The 22,426-nt window shown below is 39.2% G+C and overlaps 1 protein-coding gene across 7 annotated transcripts in view; it reads right to left on the bottom strand.

Annotated features, from left to right (window-relative positions):
• Positions 1-22,426, bottom strand: part of LMO7 (LIM domain 7) — a 142,782-nt gene that overhangs the window by 5,710 nt on the left and 114,646 nt on the right. For 6 of the 7 annotated variants that reach the window (XM_068154102.1, XM_068154184.1, XM_068154366.1 and 3 more), the window contains 14 exons: positions 19,593-19,754; positions 18,124-18,308; positions 17,386-17,446; positions 16,312-16,368; positions 14,143-14,168; positions 13,762-13,866; positions 11,913-12,005; positions 10,177-10,568; positions 7,540-7,605; positions 7,174-7,239; positions 5,352-5,404; positions 2,863-3,082; positions 1,631-1,903; positions 138-246 (listed from right to left, as the gene is read on the bottom strand). In XM_068154102.1, coding sequence (XP_068010203.1) covers positions 138-246; positions 1,631-1,903; positions 2,863-3,082; positions 5,352-5,404; positions 7,174-7,239; positions 7,540-7,605; positions 10,177-10,568; positions 11,913-12,005; positions 13,762-13,866; positions 14,143-14,168; positions 16,312-16,368; positions 17,386-17,446; positions 18,124-18,308; positions 19,593-19,754 — 1,868 coding nt within the window. The remainder of the gene's footprint in view (positions 1-137; positions 247-1,630; positions 1,904-2,862; positions 3,083-5,351; positions 5,405-7,173; positions 7,240-7,539; positions 7,606-10,176; positions 10,569-11,912; positions 12,006-13,761; positions 13,867-14,142; positions 14,169-16,311; positions 16,369-17,385; positions 17,447-18,123; positions 18,309-19,592; positions 19,755-22,426) is intronic. The other variant, XM_068154540.1, reaches the window with a different exon arrangement.

Raw genomic sequence — 22,426 nt, 5'->3', positions numbered from 1 at the left:
AAATATGCATGCAGCACGCTGTCAAGAGTAGAAGGCAAAGCAGGTGATTAGTAGAGCCCCTGTGACCATAACACTGAGCAGCCATGCGTGCTCCTGATTAGTTCCTGTTTCTTCATGATGCGACTCCCAGCTCTCACCTTAAAGCACTGTAAATGATAACAAAGACCAAGAGACTCAATGATCATGGCTGCTCCTTTGCCCAGAACGTTATTACAGTATGAACAGATTTTCTTCCCACTGACTGACCTAAATATAGAATGAAAATCCTTAAAAACAAGCTTGAAAAGGTTTAAAAGACAAAGAAAAGTTGTCAAAGAATTTTTTTTCAGATTAAGAATACAAACAAACTGGTAAAAAGTTGAGTTTAGGGTTCCTTGGGAAAAATAAACTGAGAATTAGTAATTTTTATGGTAGATATGAAGACTAGGGGAAGCTGAAGTGTTGTAATTCAGATCAAAGTTATATAGGAACAAATGAAAAAATTCTGTCACATTCTTGGGAAATATTTCATTGCAGAAAATACTTGACAAAAACAAACAAAAAAATATTGTTAAGTCTGGAGAGTAAGTTTTGTGCTTCTGCTTTACTTGTGGGGAATTATCCTGAAGGCTAAGTTTTAGCAAGCACCCCTGCCAAGTCCCACCATCTGCACCTTGTTAGATAGCAGAAGGCTAGTCCTGGACACATAATATTAAGTGTCTGAATATAAGTCATATGGAGGTCAGTTTCCATAGATTTACCAAGATGTTAGCAAATGGAAGTAAAAATGAGATAAGGCAGCACCATTATGAAGGTAACTTTCTTACATTCTAAAGGATGTAGGAGCATAGCTTTTGGGGGTGCGGGGGGAGGAGTGGGGGGGAAAGAGAAAAAAAGAGAGAAAGAAATACCAGAAAGGTCAATTTACCACTAAATATCTGAGGGTTAAAGAGCTAGAGAAGCAATGTTCACACTGTTGCTGTTAAATGTATTGTATCTACATGTTGGGATGATTCTTTATAGTCTTATCCCAAGGCATTTTAAAAATGTTTCAGGCACACAGAACAGCAGAGTTCTCTACCCCACCATAACTGATTTCTATTTTTGTTTCAAAGCATGTTGCAATTCTTGCTTTCTCCTCCTAGATTAAAATCAACATTCTACTCTCTAATTCTCCAGGGTCATGGGTTATGAGCATTCCTGAGTGCTCCTTGAGATGATATTGACCACATGCCAGGAAGGGGGGAGAAGAGACCAAGATGAGGGCCATAAAGCGTGGGTTTCAGGAATCTTTTGTTAAAACAACCCTAAGAAAATAAATGTCAGAAATGCCATCTGGACTAGACTTTTACTAATCATTTTGGTAAGCAGCACACAGCTTGGAGACTGGAGATTTATTATTCCAGTCTCTTTGGGTTCTTTTTAACTGATGTCAAGCAGCAATGACAAACCCAGGGAATTTTCTGAATGACTGGAGCAGGGAAGTAACACCAGCCCTTGTCTCCATCCATCCATCCATCAAACCCCAGGTACTTTTCAGATTTAAATCAATGTTAATCAAGAACACTGCTGTAGACCACTATACATACAAAGTCCACTCTTTAGTGCAGCCCAAGATTTCTACTTTCACAGTAGAAAGTCATCCACTCACCTGCTTCGTGTCTGGGACCCTGGCTGAGAAGCAGAGAGGGGAGATTGAGCCCGGGGAGCTGCCTGGGACATAGAGGGGGCTCTTGCAGAGGTGGTCACAGGAGGTACTTTGCTGGAGGAAGGAGTGCACATGTAAGCTCGGTTTGAAGTGGACACCGGGCGACTGACATCTTGATTAGAGGACAGAGATGAAGAGGAGGCAGACTGGTTCAGCCATGAGTGGTGCCTCCAGGAACTTGTTCTTGAAGAATCAAGATTGTCCAAAGACTCCCCTCTGTAAAACAGGTACACAAACCCATAAATAGCAGTATGGCTGAAGCTGCATTCTGATTTTTTGAAAAATAAACCTATTATACTATCATTTAAAGCACTATATATACTATCATTTAAAGCACTAGCACAAATGTCATCACCCTGAAAAACATCCTTTGCATACTTGTTTAAAGTGTTTGACCATCCTCAGTGTCCAAGTTCTAGTGTCATGGGAAAAAAGCAGGCGAGGCAAAGGAGAGGTGGCACTTAACCACTACAGAACATGGGCAAAACAGTCTTCACTGCAGCTTTATCAGAGTGAACTGTATTATCAGAATCCGCTGTACAGAGCCGGACCTCAGCTACCAGGTTTGTTTTTGTTTTCTCCAAGGGATACCAGATGGAAAATAACAATCCACCCAGACTGGATAGCATCGTCTAGGTACAAGGTGTGGGCCCAGTAACTAAACATACTCCTAACTGATAACCTGGCTGTTTCCTAAGTGACAAATCAAACACTTAGAAATAGTCAGAAAGTCTGGAGTTTGTTTCTTGCTTTAGGTCGTGTCTATGTTGAAGAAAAATAAATAAATAAGCACACTCCTTAAATTCCACAATAAATTGTCATGCTGAAACCCTTAAGCACATCTGTCAATGACAAGGCACACTGCTGATAGCCATTACGGACATACCAACCAAAAAATAAGCAGCTGAGTTATCTACAGGTCACATCCACATTCTTTACTTGCAAAAACCCAAAACAAAACAAAAAAACACCCCAAGCAAAACCCACAAACCCCAAACCATTTAATCCCAGATGTAATACAGCTGCTTCATTCTCTCTGTGCTGCTACGCAGTTTACCTTACAGCATTTCACAGGCTCAATTTGTTTCTGTGCTCTGTAATACAAGCTGGAGTTTAGAATAACCAAACAAAAATATTTGATGAGAGACACAGTAAATTTTTAACGTGATTGCTACCTCCTCATACTGTTGCTGTACAGACTGACAGGCTCTTTATGTATACTGGAACTGCGCTGCCTAATCCAGCTGCTGTCTGTGTGTAGAGATGTTTTCTTTCTCATTTCCTGAAGGATTTGCTGTCTCTCCAACTCTGCTGCAGAAAGGTTGTGCTCCTTCTGAGCCTTCTTCTGTGACTCACTTGTGGTCCAGGACCTCTCTGAATGCTTGCTCTGAGTACCTGTTTTGACAACATGTGCAAGCTTCAGCTAGACACCTTAATAAGGCATAAAAGCAGCGGTCATGCATTCAGCACTCTGGCTATAACCCCAAAAGCAGGCATTCATCACCACATTCACAAGCTTCCCCAGTTCCCTTTCACAGCTGGATGCCCAGTACCAAACCTCAGAACACAATTACTGTTAAAATTTTTGACCCACAGAATCACAGAAACATTCAGGTTGGAATAGACCCTCAAGATCACCGAGCCCAATGATAGCCCTGCTCTACAAGGCTCATGCCTAAGGTTCATATCCCCAAGCACCACATCCAAATGACATTTCAACACATTCATGGTTGGTGACTCAGCCACCTTCCTGGGCAGCACATTCCAATGCCTGACCACTCTGTGAAATTTTTTTTCCAAATGTCCAGTCTAAATCTACCCTGTCGCAGCTTGAGGCCATTCCCTCTTGCTCTATCACTTATTACAGGAGAGAAGAGACCAGCACCAGCCTCTCCACAACATCCACAAATGTGGCTTTTTACATGATGTTTAACTTAAATACAAGTTGGCATTTTCCTTCATATCCCAAGTATATATGCACATACATTTGTGTGTGTATGTATATATACACAAACATGTATTCTTAAAAGGCCGTGATCTCTTTTAGTGCCACAGTTGGGATTTTTTTTCCCTGATACAAACTGAAGCACGTATAGAATGTATTGTTGAATGGTGGGATACATGAATTCCCTGTAAGAGTTCATACTCCTACAGATGTTCCTGTTTTCAGTAATTCTTTCCTTATTCAAGGCAATAAGCACATTGCTTTATCTTGCTTTAGACAAACATGTACATTTGGGGGCAGAGTAAAGATCTGAGAGAGAGTTTCTCTGTTGTTTGGATGTTGTGTTAACTAGGCAGTTGAAGTGAGATTTATGGTATAAACGTCCTTTGAAATTTCGGAAGGGGAAACAAACAAGTTGTCTTTCTTCACTATGTATTAACAAGTTAGAAGGCAACAATTTTTTCTGTATTTCCCAGATTTGGCAACTATTCTTTACAGTGAGGCTAAGAAAATTACTCAGATATTAGTTGTTCTACTGAAATTTAAATCCCTTTGAATACTGCCCTAACTATGGATTTGCTCTTGGTTTTATTCCTATACATTACCATTACAAGCCATTGTGGAAGTTTACTTGCTCATTAGTTTCAACAATCCAGCTTTAACTCGTGGAACAACAGGTAGAAGCTTGAACATAGAAGATTTCACTTCAACGTGAGGAGAAACTTCTTTACAGTGAGGGTGACGAAGCACTGGAACAGGCTGCCCAGAGAGGTTGTGGAGTCTCCTTCACTGAAGGCTTCCAAACCCATCTGGATGCATTCCTGTGAGGACTACCCTAGGTGATCCTGCTTTTGCAGAGGGGGGTGGACCTGACGATCTCTGAGTTCTCTTCCAACCTCTAATGTGCTGTGATACTGTGATGTGCAAATAATATCAGTCTGCCATATAACCTCTAATACACCATTTACTAACGGGAGTCATCATCCCTGGAGGTGTTCAAGAGGGGATTGGACGTGGCACTTGGTGTCATGGTCTAGTCATGAGGTCTGTGGTGACAGGGTGGACACAATGATCTTTGAGGTCTCTTCCAACCTTGGTAATACTGTGATACTGTAATTGGATTACTGTATTTAACCATGTGTAAGACACAGGGATAGCTTCTGGGCACCTTGTACTGTAGCCCAATAAACACAGTTTCTGTACTTGCTTTACACACATTACTCTAAAAAAACAGTAATGTAATTGAAGGACAACTAAAGAAAGACAGCAAGGAACTGGAGTCCCGGAAACCGGCTATTGCAACAGCATCAAGAGCAGACTTCTAGCTATGTTACTTCTACACTAGCAGAAGTTTAAAAAGAGTAAACAGTATGAACAAAATGTGTCAAATATATTAGCATCTTGGTATGGGCAGCTATTTTTGACAGAGTCAACATATAAAGAACATATACATCTTCAATGATACACCTACATATCCTGTTTAATCCCACAAATATCAGTGTCATCAAAAAATAGTTAATTATATTTGTCTTAGGCTTATATGTTGACTGTGTGAAATCTTGCTGTTGCAACTTCATGGAACTGTTGCACAGTATGAATTTGAATTACAGTGCAGTTATCAAAAAGCACTTTGACAATTGTCTTAGGATGACCACATCTGAGACACCTTTTTTCCAAAACAATACATTTTAAAAATAATGAAAATTAATCAGTACTTACCATTTCTCACTGTGTTGAACTCATTCAGTTCTGAAGTTGACTTGGACTTACTCCTAAGGATATAGAAAACATTAATTTCTCTATTTCAACTAGGAGACAAAGATCTTACTGTAGACTACAGATACACAGTGTTTTTTCCACCATCAACACTATGTTGTACTTAAAGCAACAGGCAAAATTACCTAAAGACCAACAGGATATTGAACGGAGGGAGGGACAGGAATATTTAGATGTCAAAAGGTAATTGCTGATTAGCAGTTAAAATTGTGCACTAAAAGCTTTCAGTGCTTCAGACATAATGGACTGATCATTGCATTTGCTTCAACAAAACAATGTGAAAACCAAGTCCTTCCCTCTGGAAGCTTTGTGAAGACTATAGCCAGACAGTTGAAGTGTTAACTTTCAGAGCAGGTTTATAAATTATTTAGCTTCCTGAGTAACTTAAATCATATTTCAGCCACCTTACTAGACAGTAAACAAAACACCTCCTCAAACACTGCACACAGATTGTTCTCAGGAAATATATTACTCACTCTTTGTCCCCAGTGGCATAACTTTTTAATGAGTTTTAGCAAAGAAATGTCATTCAATATACAGGAAGACAGATGTCAAAAAGATGTTTTTCTGACAGTACAGAGCAGGAGCTTTATCAACAATGAGACAATTTCACAGTTGCTTGTAGTAAAAAGGAGCTCCAAAGAGTAGGTCAGCCTTGCCTGAGATGCTTTTAGCACCTAAGTGTCCTCCTCAAGCTGCACCAGGGGAGACTTAGATTGGGTATTAAAAGTTCTTCACTGAATGGGTTATCAAATACTGCAATATGCTCCCCAAGGATGTGGTTGAATCATCATCTCTGGGAGCGTTTAAATGATGCATAGACTGGTGCCAAGGGATGTGGTTAAGTACCAGGCTTGGCAGTTTGATAATGGTGGGGCCTGATGAACTTTGAAGGCCTTTTCCAAGTGAAATGACTATGATTTTATGATTCAAGGTGCAACTATTTAATGCAGGCACCTCCTGAAGGTTAGATATTCCATTTGTAACAGCTCCATTAGTGCTATCATGTAAGTTTTGGGGTTCATTTTAATCTAAAAAAGAAAAGGTATGCTTACTATAAGAACTTATTAAATAAGCAACAGAGATGATCACCAGAAGTCCTATGGGATACCACCTAAGACAAAGGCTTAATACAAATATCCTGAATTTAGTTAACTCCAGCATTTTTTTATCATGGTTCAGTTACTAGAAGGCAGAAGAAAAAGCTGTCTATTCAAAAAGCCCAAGTCTGCAGCGGCTACTATAGTAAAACAATGAACCCCCCAAGTAAATCACCAAACAAAACAGAAAATAGCCAAGGTAAGAGATCATATCTTAACAAGTGGCACATCTGCTATCTTTGTGATATATAAGCTGCTACTGCTTCTCACTTCCCTCCCTGTTTACTTTCTCTCAAGTTGCACAACCCTGATTGGGATGACTGCGCCTTCGTTTGTATATAACATTACAACACAACCACAATATTATCTGAAGCTGTTTTCTAGCCAGGTAAGTCTAGTACCACCCACATATTTACTTCTTTATAATCCTGCTTCTCCCAGTAAAATCCTACTGACTAACTTGTTTACAGCACAGTGTACAATCTGCCAAAAGCCTGGCTGCTTGTTTTATAAATATGAAAAGAAGCTAGAAAAACTGCAGAACGCAGCAGCAATACAAAGCATACACTTAGCTGCCACGGCTGAAGTTTGTTAGAAGCTTCAAAGCTTCGTGACACAGAAACAGCATTGTTATGATCTATGCTAAGATTCAATTTCACACATACCTGTCAACAAATGTCTGGCTAGGATGCTCCTCAGTGGTTTTGGAAACTTCGTAGCGTTCATATTGCCTATTAAAAATGAAAACAAACCAAAGACAGATTATGTTCATATACCAAAAAAAGGCATACATAGACCTAAGTATTTCCCCTAAAAATATCCAAACCAGATCCTTAAGGGAACAAAATGGAGAACCCCCCAAAGAGTAAAGTTCTAAGGAGGCTTTATTTTATCAGTGAGAAACACAGCTCACTAAAGAAGGCAGAAAAAGAGAGGTTGTTCGAAAAACTGTCTGAAATTACATTTTTGCTAAGTATCAGCATGCCAAAATGGTTAATATTTATTGATGAAGACTATCAATTTCTTATTACCTGTCAATGACAGGATGGCCACCACGTTCCTCTATTGTTTTAGATACTTCATATCGCTCATAATGTCTAGAAGTATATACAGATAAAAAAGAAAACACATATTAAAAAAACAAACAAACAAACCAAACCAAACAAAAACCCCAAACCCCAACACCTTCTGGAAATTGAGTGGACAGTAAGTACAGGCAGAGAAAACTGAGGAAGTTCAGATGTGCTACAAACATCAAAATGCGTGAGGAAAAAAAAGCCCAAAGACTTAATGTGCTGCAAGAACTGCAAGTATCAGTGTATGACAGGGACTATCTCATCCATTTCAAAGCCAGTAGGCAAGCTTTCACAGAATCATAGAACGTTAGGGGTTGGAAGGGACCTGCTAACACAGGTGTGCCTAGATCAGGTTGCACAGGAACACATCCCGGTGGGTTTTGTTCAAACACATCAGTACTCTAACAGTTGCACGTGTACTCTAGGAAATTGTATAGGCACAGACCGCAGCCCGTGGAGAAACACTCAAAACTTCCACTGACAAAACTTACAGCTGCCTGTGACCGACCTCAGTGCTCTTTCCAGCAAGTAGCATGACTTCAGAGATTTGTATATAACATTTTAGATTTCAAGTCATGTCTCTGGATATCATCAAAAAGCAAACATTTACAGATAGATATTTTAAATCTCTTTTTCACTGAACTTGCTCCTTTATTATTAAGCAAGGCCATTCTTGTTAGCAAAATACATCCTTTGGCAGAAGCCTCAGATGCAATGAAATCCCCTGGGACTAAAGCATGTATCAAGGATTTAGATATGCAGATATTACAGAAGCTGAATAAGTTACCACACATAGTGCTATTATCTTGCAACTGGGGAAGCCTAAAACTGTAGAGATATGCTGGGCTCAGCTGCCAAGAACCTGTTTAGCTGTTTTAACTGTGCCCCTGTTTTGCTCAGCAGGGATCTCAAACAGTAGTTATTTCCAATGAACTAAAGTAACTCCAAGTCTCACAATCTCCCCTGCAAATATATGTAATTTTATAACCATATTTTCTTCTAAGAATTAAGTTGATACCATGCATTATATTCAGTCATCTCTTATTACTCATATGAGGGGAAAATCCTCAAGAGAAACAGCAAAGCTAGTCATACACAAGGCAATAAACTAAAAGCACATGAAATAAGGGAAAGTTAGTGTTTTAATCTGTTCCAGACAGATTAATCTCCCATGATGCCTGTAACAATAGTCTGAAAAATTCTGGGCAAGAACATGAACTTGTAAACTAATAGTGAGGAAGTTCTCTTGTTGGTTTAGGTACGTGGTTTTGGTTTGTTTCATTGAGTTCTTTTGTTGGGTTGTTTGGGGTGGGTTTTTTGCCTGTTTGTTGGTTGGTTTGGTTTTGATTTTGGTTTTTTGTTGTTGTTGGTCTTGTTGGTTGGGAGTTCTTTTTATTTTCTTGTTTTTGGGGGGGGGGTTCATTGTTTTGGTTTTTTTGTGTTTGTTTTTTGTTGTTTGTTTTTCCCAACCAAACTGCTGAAGAAGGTAATAAACTTTTTCTTGCTGTAGAGTATCCACAGTGGGTATTTCTATCAGGCTGCAATATCTAAGCCAGTATCTGTTCTCTCATATACCACAATATCCCTCATCAACAAACCAACCCAGTGGTGCAATTAAAATTTATTCCTGTATTGTCAAACTAAAATGAAAGAGGAGTCTGGAAAATCAGTCATACATTTGCTAAAAGAGAGTGAACTTGGTATTTCTTCTGAAAGTCCTGTATGCTAAGCCACTGGCTCTCAATTTAAGCTTATGCAGGGTGCTCACAACAAACCTTCACACTATGCACCTGAGGTCACAGTATCAGTCAGGGTTGGAAGGGACCACAAGGATCATCTAGTTCCAACACCCCTGCCATGGGCAGGGACACCCCACACTACATCAGGCTGGCCACAGCCTCATCCAGCCTGGGCTTAAACACCTCCAGGCATGGCGCCCCAACCACCTCCCTGGACAGCCCATTCCAGGGCTTCACCACTCACTCTCACGGTGAAGAACCTCCTCCTCACATCCAGCCTCAATCTCCCCACCTCCACCTTCATTCCATTCCCCCTAGTCCTATCACTACCTGAGATCCTGAGAAGTCCCTCCCCAGACTTCTTGTAGGCCCTCTTTAGATACTGGAAGGCCACAATGAGGTCACCTCGGAGCCTTCTCTTCTCCAGACTGAACAGCCCCAACTCTTTCAGCCTGTCCTCACAGGAGAGGTGCTCCAGCCCTCTGATCATCCTCATGGTCCTTCTCTGGACACGTTCCAGCACATGCATATCCTTCTTGTAATAAGGGTTCCAGAACTGGTCATCTTTGCTTTGGCTGTAACTTCTGTATTGACATTTCCCATTTAAAAAATGAGCTTAAGTGGGTTAACAGATCACTTGATGCTTTGGATAAGACTGTCATATGTCTGATCCTTCTACTTTTATAAAGAAAGGGTATACTGTGGTATCTTGCACTGAGTGATTATGGTACAAGGCTTACATTAATACCTGTATTTAGGGGACACACACTCCCATTTAAAAAAAAAACAAAAAACAAACCTGTTTGAATTTTTAATGCCAAAGGAAAAAGAGAGTAACATCTCAGGTGCACACCTTTGGTACTGAGGAATCTCCATTGATACCTCCCTCTCCCTCTGCCTTTCAGCCTGCTGCCTCTGCTCCTCCATCTCTGCTTGCCGCCTCTGCTCCTCCACCTCCGCCTGCCGCCTCTGCTCCTCAGCATACTGCACTTCCCTCTCTTTGCGTTGCCTCTCAAGCTCTTGAAGTTGCCTTTCTTGCTCAAAACGCTGGGCTGCTTCTTCCTGGATCCTCTGTTCCTCCTGAAGCCTCCTTTCTTCTTCTTCACGCAGCAACTGCACCGCCATCTGACTTCCTCCACTCTCTCTTGGCTCTTCAGTATTCACTTCAGCACTTGCTCTCCAGCTGGACACAGACGAAGCCTGCACAGGGACAGATGATGTGTTTAAGGTCAGAACAGTTTGCTCCTGCAGCAAAGGAAAGGAAAAGAATAAAAAGGTTTTAGGTAAGGAATCTGGTTTTTAAACAGGTTGCTTACTCAGAAAACTTCCCTTATTCTGTGAGGGAAGACTGTGTGAAACCATCCCAAACATTCTCAATGCAAGACTCAGGGTGTACTTTCATGTTTTGAGTGCCTGTTAGCACATTCTCCTAATGCAAGAGCTTCATTCCATGCAGTAGCCTTAGCAAGCACCACATGCAGTGTGGCCACAACTATGTGAAACATTCTGCTTTCTTAAGTATCACTTACATGGCAAGCCATCCCATTCCCACTTAAATACCCATGGAAAACAAACTCTTCCATGATACTCAGCATTCTCCCTACTGTTTTGACTTTGAAACCTGAGAGCTACCTAAGAGTGTATACACTGCAAGTGGGTAACAAACCAACGCATTTCACATGAATCCTCCTATGGAAGAAACCACCAGCCTCCTCCTTTTGGAAATCAAGCCCCAGACCTACCACTCTATGACTCCTCTCTCAAACATGAGAAAAGGTCTTTCAGTGCTCAAAAGATGTTTTAGTTGCAGAGAACAAACACTGTTTGTGGGTCGACCTAAACCTCTGATGACAGAAACATATATGAAATGGTTTACATTCTTGCACAGTAAAGTCTTCTGAGAGAACTTTCTTACTGAAGTCCCAAGCCTTAAATTACAGTCTACTTATTCATCACTGTATAAACACAACTGATCTAGTTAGAATGGCCTGAAGCAGCACTCACATAGCAATAAAGAAGAGATATCTGAAACATCTCCCGCACTCAGAAAAAACCTGTTCACCATCCCATATGCAACAGCCACAGAAGTCGACACCTACAGAAACCACACACATTCAAGTGTTCTGAAGCATATGATTGCAAGTCTGCAGTTGATCTGATAAGTAAGTTTATCAGAGATAGGATGAACTTGTTGCCAGCACACTTACAAGCCAGACACTTACAAACAAGCCTCATGCTGAAGTATTGATATAGAATTCCAACAAATAGTGTCAGTAAATACACAGCAAAGGTGACCACTTGATTCTGGTCATAATAATTAGCACATGCTTTAACTTTTTGCCACTGTATTTCTGGTGTGTGTTAGGTCTCAAAATATCCCCATTTATTGTTTCCTTCCAATTGTTGTGTCCTCTTCCTAGTGAGTTACAGACAACAATTTAATTTCCAAAACGAGAAGGTAAGTGATATAGCAAAAAAACCAAACCAAAACAACATAAACTTGTTTGCCTACCTGCATGAGTCTACCATAAGGAAAAAAAGCCATCATGAAACTAAACAGGCTAAGGTGAAGCCATATTCATAGCCTACCTCATCAAAATATTTGGAGCTTTCCTTCTCTGCTTCTTGCTTAGCTCGTAGCCATTCTTCCCTCAGTTTTTCTTGTTCCCGTTGGTATTTCTCCTGTTAGGTTAGATAGAAGTTGAACACACAAATAAGAAACATGGTGGGGTTTATTTGCATTATTGCTGGTATTTGATGTGTTTTTCTTAATAGATTAGCCTAGTAATGACATGCTGGAGCTCCACGTGGACAGTAGGAATGAAATCCTGTCTTGAACACAATCCAAAGGGGTTCTGCAACTGATTTCAGAGAATCCAGGCTTATTACATGCTAAGTTTTGTAACAACTGACCTCACATCTGTTAAATGCTCTGTCTTACAGTTTATTTACCATCTGAACAAAAACAAACATCTAAGGTATGTCTTGAATGATGGAGTGATTATATTTGATTTGGAATTGCTTACCACACTAATGTGCCCAAAGTATTCAACCAGTGAAATATGAGGCAGTAACCTTGATCTTTTGGAGCGTTATCTAAACAAAACCCAATTTCTGTTATCTAAAAAGCTAAATTTGTCCTGTGAGTGGATTTGCTGTGAAATCAATGCAATATCTTAAGGCATCACTCCAGGTAGATAATGTTTTGGTGGTTTTGTCATACACTCTTTACATCTGCTGAAATGCAAAACATTTAATGATGTCAAAAGCATTCTAAGATGCTGGAAATGTGAAAAGAAAGACTTAGCTTCCTTTCTCTGTTACTTAAATATTCACTGGTGAAGAGGTAAAAAAAAAAATTGTTTGGTCAAATTTACTGCTTCAGGACGGAAAAAAAGGAGAAGCAAAGGAAAGAAAAGTGATAGCAGAGGGCTGAGACTGCCCTCAGGACAGGGAAGTCAAAGTTTAGTTTTTCTATCTCTTTCGTCTTTATATCTCTATATATCTTTATATCTCTTTAGTCTTTATATCTCTTCAAGCAACAAATGGAGCACCTAAACCATAACATAAATGTGTTTAGAAGGGTGCTGGTCTTCCCTTGCAGACTTTGTATGCTAAGAGGAATGCCAAACAATAAAACATCGAAAACCCAACAGTGTTACTACGCTGTACTTCGACATCATAGTTTTCTGCCGAATGCTCCAATTTTATTCTGCATAAACCCTCTTGGTAAATGATGTTCACTGACATCTCTCCTAGCCAACAAACTTCAGATAACTTTAATTTGAAGAAATGTATCTTGGTGAATTTGGTTGAACGGGCTTATGCTTCATTGAGCTAAGATCTTTGCAGAGTGTTTGTCATCTTAGGATAGCACAAAAACAACTTCTGCAACACCTCTCCATCTCTAGCAACTTATCAAAGTGGTTTTGCATTAGTAAGTTCAGCTTCCTGACTCACAGAGATCCTGGGAACCAGGTTGATTCTGACTGATTAGCTGATTGCTTAATGGCAGAGTGATAGCAGGAATCTAACCACAGCACTAGCTGCCTTCTCTTCCTCTCTGGTGAAGGTAAAACTCATTCTAGAGGCAATTTTCTAAGGGGGAAAAAACCCCCTCCCTTTCCAAAGTGAAGACTACTGCCCCTCAGGTTTTTGTTTATCCTTTAAATGCTGTTACCATTAAGAGTATATCAGCCTTGTGATGATGAGCAGTTCTAGATGTAGTGAACTCTAAGTCTGGATTTGATTTTATGAAGCTCAGTAATCCATTGTCCTGTTTTTGCTAAATAATTGTTAGTTTGCAGTCCAAACGTATCTGAAAGTCCACTCAGGCCATCAATGAGAAGAGTTGTAGGAGTCACTTGTTACTTTTTTGTCCCTAACAGCTGCTGTGACTAAGGGCTTGCTGACCTATGCTTATGAAGAGAAATTATACCTGCAATAAACGGTCCTGCTCCTTTTGCCATTTTTCCTGTCGTTTTCGTTCTTCCTCTTGATCCCAAACCCGACGACTAGGAGCACTAATGGATGGGACTGGGAGCTGATATAGCACAGAAATGAAATATTATGTTCTCCCATGCAATCAAGTGTCTACAATTTAAAACATTTGTTTGTGAAGTGAGAAATAAAAGCCACTACAAACACCACAGCTTCATAGTGACAAGGATCTAAATTAGTCTTTTCTTCAAAGGGATAGACTGCAACCATTCCATTACACATTAGAAGATCTTAGTCAGTATAAAGCAATAGAAAGCAGTGGGCTGCTTGAAACGACCAGTATTATACAACTAATTAGTGGTTTGTGAATAGTACTTACATCAGGCATTGCAGGCTCTGGGCCTCCTGTGAGATTTGGAAGACAAAAACCAAAAATCATTAGAACCTTACATACTCAACTACTGCAAGAGCTGTGTACATGTGGAAAGTCTGTGCTTCAATCTAATTTTTGCTTCCTTAGTAAGTCATGCTTGCATTTTGCCCTACTGAACTTACTTGATGTGCTTTCAACTACTGTGTGCATCTGTTCAAAAGCTTTACATGCTTACAAGTGCCATCAGCAATTGCTTGAAGTAGCAGTACATCTCCCACTGTGGCAACACAGAGGTTCTTTCTATGCCTCTCCTGTTATTCTGAAACATAACTGCTTAGCATGCCCAATACCCAGAACACTTCTCCAAGGCAGAAAAACTGCTCACTTACTGACCCAGATGTGAAGTAAAAGCAAATGCTCTACCACAAAATCATGCATTGTTTTCCCCTTACAACTGTCCTCTTCACCTACTCCCAAAGCACATGAAGTTGGTAAGCCACAAACCTGATGCTATTTGAGGCTATCATATCTGGTCTTAAGAGTGTGCCAGGATGATTATTAGACAGAGACATATTATGCTAGAAAAATTTAGAAAATGCAAAAAACCCACAGGTGTAAACCTTTTCCAAGCATCACCTTCATTTTGATTTGCTACCAATGTAGTTGATACTTAGCTGACCACCTTTCAGTTAATAAAATGCAAAAAAAGCCAGATATCCTAACAGTTTTCTGAAGAGTGACCACAAAGTGGAGGAAAGGTCAAACATAGGATACACAAGGTATCTAATGAGTCATGGACTAGTGTCCAACACTATATATGCACAATTTCTTCATTATCAGATCACAACAGCCACAGTGACAATGAGATAAACAGACTTTATCTTCTTCAATTGCACCAGCAGATGCTAAAGGGATGCACAGGCAGCATCTGGTTTTGCTTCCCTTTTCATTCAGCCTTGAAAGCTTGCGCTGGCCTGTACAAATTTAGGTAGATGACTCTCCTGTGTCATTGTAAAGCTAAAGCCTCAAAAGTTCAAAATGAACAAAACTCTACTGAGTATACACTCTGGAAATACACCCTTCTCTTCCCTCTCAAGCACAAGTTAAATACTTCAAATATTGCTATCTAATTTATTAAAAGTCAAACTTCATAGCCAGCCTTAAAAAGCAAAACAAAACACAGGAACAACAACAACAAAAAGAGCCCAAAACCAGACCCTCCCCCCCCCCCAAAAAAAAAGGAAAAAACCAGCAACCAAATAATACCATATTGCAGATACAATGCATCAGAAATATTTAGAAGCAAATGGAACTACAAACACAGATCTATGCTGCAGCACTTCACATATCACTTTCTGGGGAAAAAATAAAGAAGCCATCATCACTGAAGGCAAAGTCCTGGCCCCACTAAAATCATTGGAAAAATTCATGCTAAGCTTTCAGTGAGCCAGAAGTTTACTCTTCAGGGTACAGCAAAACCGCAAGGCATACAGAGTCTGAAGAGAGCATAAGACACGCAACATTAGTGGAAGTATGTGAGTTGTGACATGCAAAATGCCAAGAAGCAACCTACAAAACCCAAATTGAGCGCCTCATTTTTTGCCTTTAAAAGCCAGCATATTCAATTGACAATTTATATTGGCCATCTTGGGACCTTGTGACATCACCACATAATGGAAAGGCAGCAGCTCAGCTGCCTTTTTCCGCCATTCCAAATGAAAGCACAGAGCTGCAATTCAAGATAAACTTAAATTCAGAATCAAGCATTTTATCAACAGCTCTTTGAGATCTGTGCTAAGCCTCTGCTGGAACATTTAACATTTTTCTTGTTTTGTAGGTAGTAGCAAACCTGAACAGAGTGTGCTATCCTTCTTACTCCTACCCAGTGAAAGAAAAAACACAAAAAAAAAAGGAAGTATGAAAAACACAGAAAAGACTTAAACAGCTACAGATATAATAGAACACGCAAAGACCCATTACCACAAAGGTAGACCCATGAATTGTAAGAATAACCTGATGACCCTGGGAAAAGAAGGGAAATTAATTATGTTGCTTCGTTGTAACTGCAACAAACAATGCTGAAGAGGTATAGTGCCCAGCACCAGACTTGTTAGGAAGAGTGTGCAGCAGGAACAATTTCATGGAAGTACATGAAATGTTAGCACTTTGGTTTACCTTGTCCAAAAAATTGAGACCGTCTTTTAAAGTTTTTCAAAGAAATAGGTTCAGATGCTATTTGAAAAATACAAAGAATACAAACAGATCAATAAAGGTGCTGTCTTCTCTTGGTTGTTTTGGGTTGTTTTTTTTCCTCTCCTCTACATGACTGACACCACTGGATAAGAAACTTTTGTTAGACCTTCAATTTACAGCAGTGTTACTTCAGAAGAATAAAAAGCCCTTGAAACACAGAGGAAATCTAATCTTCTATAACAACAAATACAGGGTTTAGTAGGTTACATCATATACTGATTAGTATTTCATTTTATCACTAACAATGTCCAATTATAACAACAGCATAAGTGTCAAATTTGGACTCTGATTCTCCCTGTCTAATTTAAGCCTCTCCAACTAAGATGCCAAATTGGACTGCAGAGCCTAATGACCATTTAAGGCCATCAGAAAGGTATCTCCAGAGGGCAACTGATCTCTTGAGCGAATTCTTTTATAAATCATCATGTGCAGTCAAGATAAAATGAAATACAAAGTTCCTATTTAAGGATTATTGCTCCATTAGGACGTTTACATACCTGGTTTCTCTCACTGTCATCAAGTAAGGCTATAACTGTTCATAGCATCATAAGTAATTATTATTCATACCAGCATCATCAATATCATTCTCCAGGAATAAAAATAAAATAATAAAACAACTACTGCCCCCCAAACCTCATCTCTTTAAGACTGCTCCTGGGCAGGGAAATAAATCAGTGCTCATACTGTCTCTGTCTCCACACAATGCATTACCAATTATGATGCACTGTGTGCCTTCTTTCCTTTCTCCCCTACCACAATAAATTCACAGCCACTAATTCAGAGAAGTCTGTTGCTGCTTTGCTTTCATTTCTCCAACTGCCTAGCACTCTGTGGAAGCAAACTACACCCAGTCTGGATGCAACTAATTCTCTGTGATGCAGCTTTCAGTACATTAAGGTCTCACTTTGCCCACTGTATAAAGCTTGTGATGATTACAAGCATCTGTGCTCACTCCAAACCCACACAATTACCAGATGAAAAGCAACAATGGTTTACCTCTTTGTTCATTAGAGCCAACATCTCCTTGCATTCCGTTTATCAATTTTGTTTCTGTATCCTAAATAAATGAACAGATAAAAAATAGGGCTTAGGTTCCTTATATCTGTGGAAGTTTATATAATTACACATTTCCCCTGACAGTATGTTTCTAGCACTAAACACTTCAGAACACTATACACAGAAAGGTAAAAAACTCTATGAAAAACTTCCTGAGTGTATTATATGATAAAATGACTGCAAGCATTTGAGGAGATCAATAACCAGCTGTGCATTGGTGGCTGCAGTAAAAGCCATTAGTTTGAAAGAAAATGCCAGAAGCAGAGATCTTTGTTTCAGTTCCTTGGCAGGCAAGGTATTATTTGCAAGTAATTTGAAAGCCCATACACATTTATTCTTTGGGGATGAAACTCTCATTAATAACGGAGATAAATGTCTTTTCTAAAGACTAAAAACCCTGTAGACTTTACTTACAATATAGTCTGCGAATATTTTAATACTTGTCACTTAGTAGTGTCCACTCACAAATGGGTTAAAGTAGCAAACCCTTACACCATCTTATTTCCCTTAATACATAACTACATCTCTGTATGTGCAAAATCCTATATGTTCCTTAAGCAATACAAGTAAAAAAGTCAGATTTCAAGGGTCTGTCCTCCATCCTCCCTCCTATCAAGGCACTACACTTTTACTTTCTTCCTCCCCCCAAATCCCATGACCCTTCAAAAACATACTCACAGAGCTTTGAAGGCTGCTGGAGAAATCTCTTTTTGTTGATGTGGTGGAAACATTTGAAACATGTTCTCCGGAAGTTGCATCAATCCATTTATTTTCAGAGGTACCTATAATGTTGGTAGCCATACTGGTGAGATTGAGGATTTTATGCCTTACATGTGGCAGGGAAGGCTGGTCTTTGCCCCAATCTTTTTGGTATGTGGAGGATCAAGAAATTAATGTAGACAGTAATGTCAAAGAACAGAACAAGAGTCAGTGAAAACACATTAAAATAACACCAAAAACACATAACAGAAGAGGGAGACACAAATCATGTGAATTTGTGAAGACAGAAGAAAGAGCTTTTAGGAGCAGACCGCCTTCCCCAAAAATGTGTTAGTAATAAGCCAGTTACAAATTTAATAGTTGTTTTCCTAACATGGACCATAGTAGTTCAACATTACAGAGTAATTAGTATTAATTAGAAACTATTTCATTATCATTAGTAAGAATTGAGAAAATTCTTCCAGCTTTACTCACACAAGGTGCAGTTTGACTCACACACTATCCAGAGGAGTGTCATTTTTCACATCCGTGTTCCTCAGGAAATACACGGAGGACAAAAAGAAGGCAGCCTAAACTAAACTAGCAAAATTGATGAGGTGAAGATAAATCATTATCTTCACTCTGACTCCATCATTTCTCCCATCAACTCTCTAAAATTTATTTAATGAGCTCTTCTCCACTAATTTCACTCTTCATTTGTTGTAGGCCCTGTATACGTTGTGATTCGTTTCCTTCCTCTTGCCCATTCCACTACTTCTTCCCCTTACTTGCTAGCAACTTACTCAAACTAGCTTCCCACTAAAAGAATGTTTTGTCTTTAAAATGTGAAAGAAGTCATTGGTGACACTTTCAACCCTGGAACAGTTCTTTCAGGACTTCAAAGGGTATCCTGAATACACCCATGGCAAGACTTTCCAAGATGAAAATCCTCAGTAGCTAGAACAGGTAGTAGATGATCTCAGCATATCTGATGCTATTTGAAAACAAACAAACAAACAAGAACATAAGACCCTCTCCTCTCTGGGAAGAAAAGGAGCTGATGACTGAAGGAAAGATGCTCTAAAAATTACTATCATCTAGAGATCAGTCCTTCTGGTTTTGTGGTATGGCAGGAACAAAAATGTTGTATTCCCTTGTGTGATGGTTGCACACTTTTTCACCTGCACACCCCCTCAGAAACAGGCCAGAGCACAAGAGAGGTCAGTAGTTCAATGCTTTGCAGACTTGCTTTTCAAGACAGTTCTAATGCAAGGGCGGTTAAAAAAAGCCAAGTTGTGTTAAAATGCAACAAACAGTAGCAAACTACTTAAGCTTAAGTACATATTACTACTTTAAGGCCAATAAGAACTCTCAACTATCAGGTACAGCAGAGGCAAAGCTTTTTTGCCTTACAGAGCACTCTGTATACGCTCGATGAAACAACTCACCATTCTTTCCATATCGTCTGACATCCAGGACTAGGTTTCCAGTTTCTAGTGCTCTGTTGATGGCTTCTTCCCACTGACTAGAGTCCATATGTGAAATCTTTGTACCATTGATAGCAATGATCTCATCATTTACATGCAACTGACAAAGTGCTGCAGGGCTACCTGCAGGAAACAGAGGAAAAATAATATTATGTCTCCATTCACAATTATTTTTTGAATGCAGTTGTGACTGAATGATTTTTTCCCCAAAGAAATGCTTATTGGTGGATGTTAAACTCATGGGGGGGAAGAAAATAGAATTTAAAAAAAAAAATCTACTTCACTGTGAATATAAACTCAGCTAAAAACCAAAATAAAACAAAACCAAAAGAGAAAAAAAAAAAAGCCAAAACAACGTACTGTTTCAGTTTGAAACTTATGAAAGGGACAAAGGACATCAGTTTTTTCAACCTACAAGTGCTCACACTCTGGCTAGCCCATTTAGTAAACAATCTCTGGGGCCACTCCTGCCTTCGATAACTCACCTTTCTCCTCTGGGATAGCGAGAGAGGCAGCACCACAGTGCCTGTAGCCAACAATTTGCTGAAATTCAGCCAGTGTTTAGGTAATCCTCTTATTTGCTTAAAGAAATTTCCACTTAGTTATTTCTAGCAGAGGCTGGCTTTCCCTGTCTTATTTACTTTTCTTGGGCTCTGCTGACAACAATATGCTGCTTTATTGCTTTGCTAAAAGAGTTTGCTAACTCTGAATTGAATGGCAATTGGAATCAAGATATTGCTGAGGTGCTGTCCTGTTAGATTTTTCTGGATGCTACTTATTTTGTCAATTAAGCACAAATTTTATTGCAGCTTGGACTTTGAATTCTACTGACACTCTGCAAGACAGGCTGCACTTTATACTCTTTTTCATCTACTAAACACTGACAGGTGATCCCACTAGCCTAAGGACAGAGAACACATGGGACTGCTTAATAAACTTCTCCCTATTTAATTTAGAGAACAGATCATCTGACTAACTCAGACTTCCCCAAGTAAGATTTTATGAATTACATCTGAATGTTTCTTGCATTAAGACTTAATCTCATAGCAGAATAGGAAGTGGAAAAGCTATGAAAACACATACTTAAAGATCTCACAATAAATCCTCACTTAATAAATTTGAATTTTCCAAAGTACTGAAATCTACACATCTTGTTTAAAACATAACAAAAATAATGCTACATAGACAAGAAGAATTTAGACATTCTGTGTTTCATCACAGCCTCCTTCCGACTCACCAGTGTAACGCTGCTTGAGGTCTGGATCACCCACTAAGGATTCAGATAATGTTTTTAACATTCCTGGCACTCAGGGAAGTTAAGAAATTTAGCAGTGCTATGCTTCCTGATACTATACCAACCAGTGATCCATCACAGTTCACACAAAAAAACCAAACCCAACCCACAACACTACCTACTATATTGGAAGAACGTAGCAAAATGTTCTTTTTTCATGAATTCTTATTAAAGTATGGACTAAAACCACCTTTAAGCAGCTACCAGCAGTAACATTTTTAAAAGACAACCTTTATTTTTTAACATTATAAAATAAACAAATAAATGTGCTTTGCATTTGGAGGGGGGGAAAAAAGCAACAGAGGTGGTAATTTAAAACAGAAAAATATGCATTTCCTTAGAGCCAAGAAAATGTTAAAGAAAAACACATTTTCAAATCTGTTAATTGCAGGTGTTATTAAGGATATTATTGAAGATAGTACCACTGAAGTTACTATTTTCAACAACATCCCGTAACACTTGGAATTGCATCGGACATCAAAATTTAAGATCTTTAGCACCAGGCAACTTGACGATATATAGACTGAACATTATGCTCATGGTACAGAGAACTGTTTATGCACAAGGATAGTCATCAGGCCTGATAATTTCACCATTTTCTGTTGTGACAAAACAAAACAGGTGTTAGTTAGACAAGTTGACAGTGATGAGACCCAGCTCAGAGGTGAGAGCTCTGTTACTGCAAACATGTGAAGGGAGAAGTGGGCTACCATCTCAGGTTTTAGGGAAAGAAGAAAATTGGTTCCTCCTACACCATACCCCAATCATACAGATATGAATGAACAGCAGCAGTTTCTAGATTGTGTGTGTAAATCTACTACAACCAGGACAACCTAACTGTTTTTGGCATATAACTTTGCCAGCTGCTCTTTCTCTATTACCTCTACAGTCTGGCTTCTCAAGAGCACAAAACAGAGCTCCTATATTGGGTTTCTGTTGCTGTTCATCTCCAGAGAAGCCTAAAGGCATTATCTGGCAATTAAGGAGTCAAAAGTTGTACAGTACCAGTTGTCTTTGTCCAGCTCCTCCAAGACTATAGGATTTATAGATAATTTCTTTATACCATGGTAGAGGATTTAAATTATATTACATAAAACATGTATTTCTGTTCATCAGTTTTGGCTGAAGCTAGAAGAATTTTCTTTTTAACTACCCCCAATGAAAACAAAACCATCAAAATTGCTCACTCAATTACCCATATGTATTTAGTTATGTCTGACCTATCGCCATCTGTTGTTATTACAGCAGATAAATACCAGATATTGAAGGAAGTTGGTCAAATTTACTTTGTCCTACATGCCTGCAAACATTTGACCACAGACATGCACTCCTACATCAACACCATCTCAAAAAATATGATCATGAATAGGGTGGATGAAAGGCCAAGGACTGAAACAATAAAGATTATACAGCAGAGGGGAAGCTGGCAGAACAATGCCTAGATTAATGACTTCAAGGATTTCTTTTTACCTAGTTTTTAGCATAAAGGATGAAAGTTCTA

Source organism: Melanerpes formicivorus, unplaced genomic scaffold (genome assembly GCF_026170545.1).
Source record: "Melanerpes formicivorus ecotype bairdi unplaced genomic scaffold, bMelFor1.0.p_v2 SCAF_1, whole genome shotgun sequence".
NCBI classification, from domain to species: Eukaryota; Metazoa; Chordata; class Aves; order Piciformes; family Picidae; genus Melanerpes; species Melanerpes formicivorus.
Note: the sequence above shows the minus strand (reverse complement) of the source record. Positions and strands in the feature narration are given on the sequence as shown.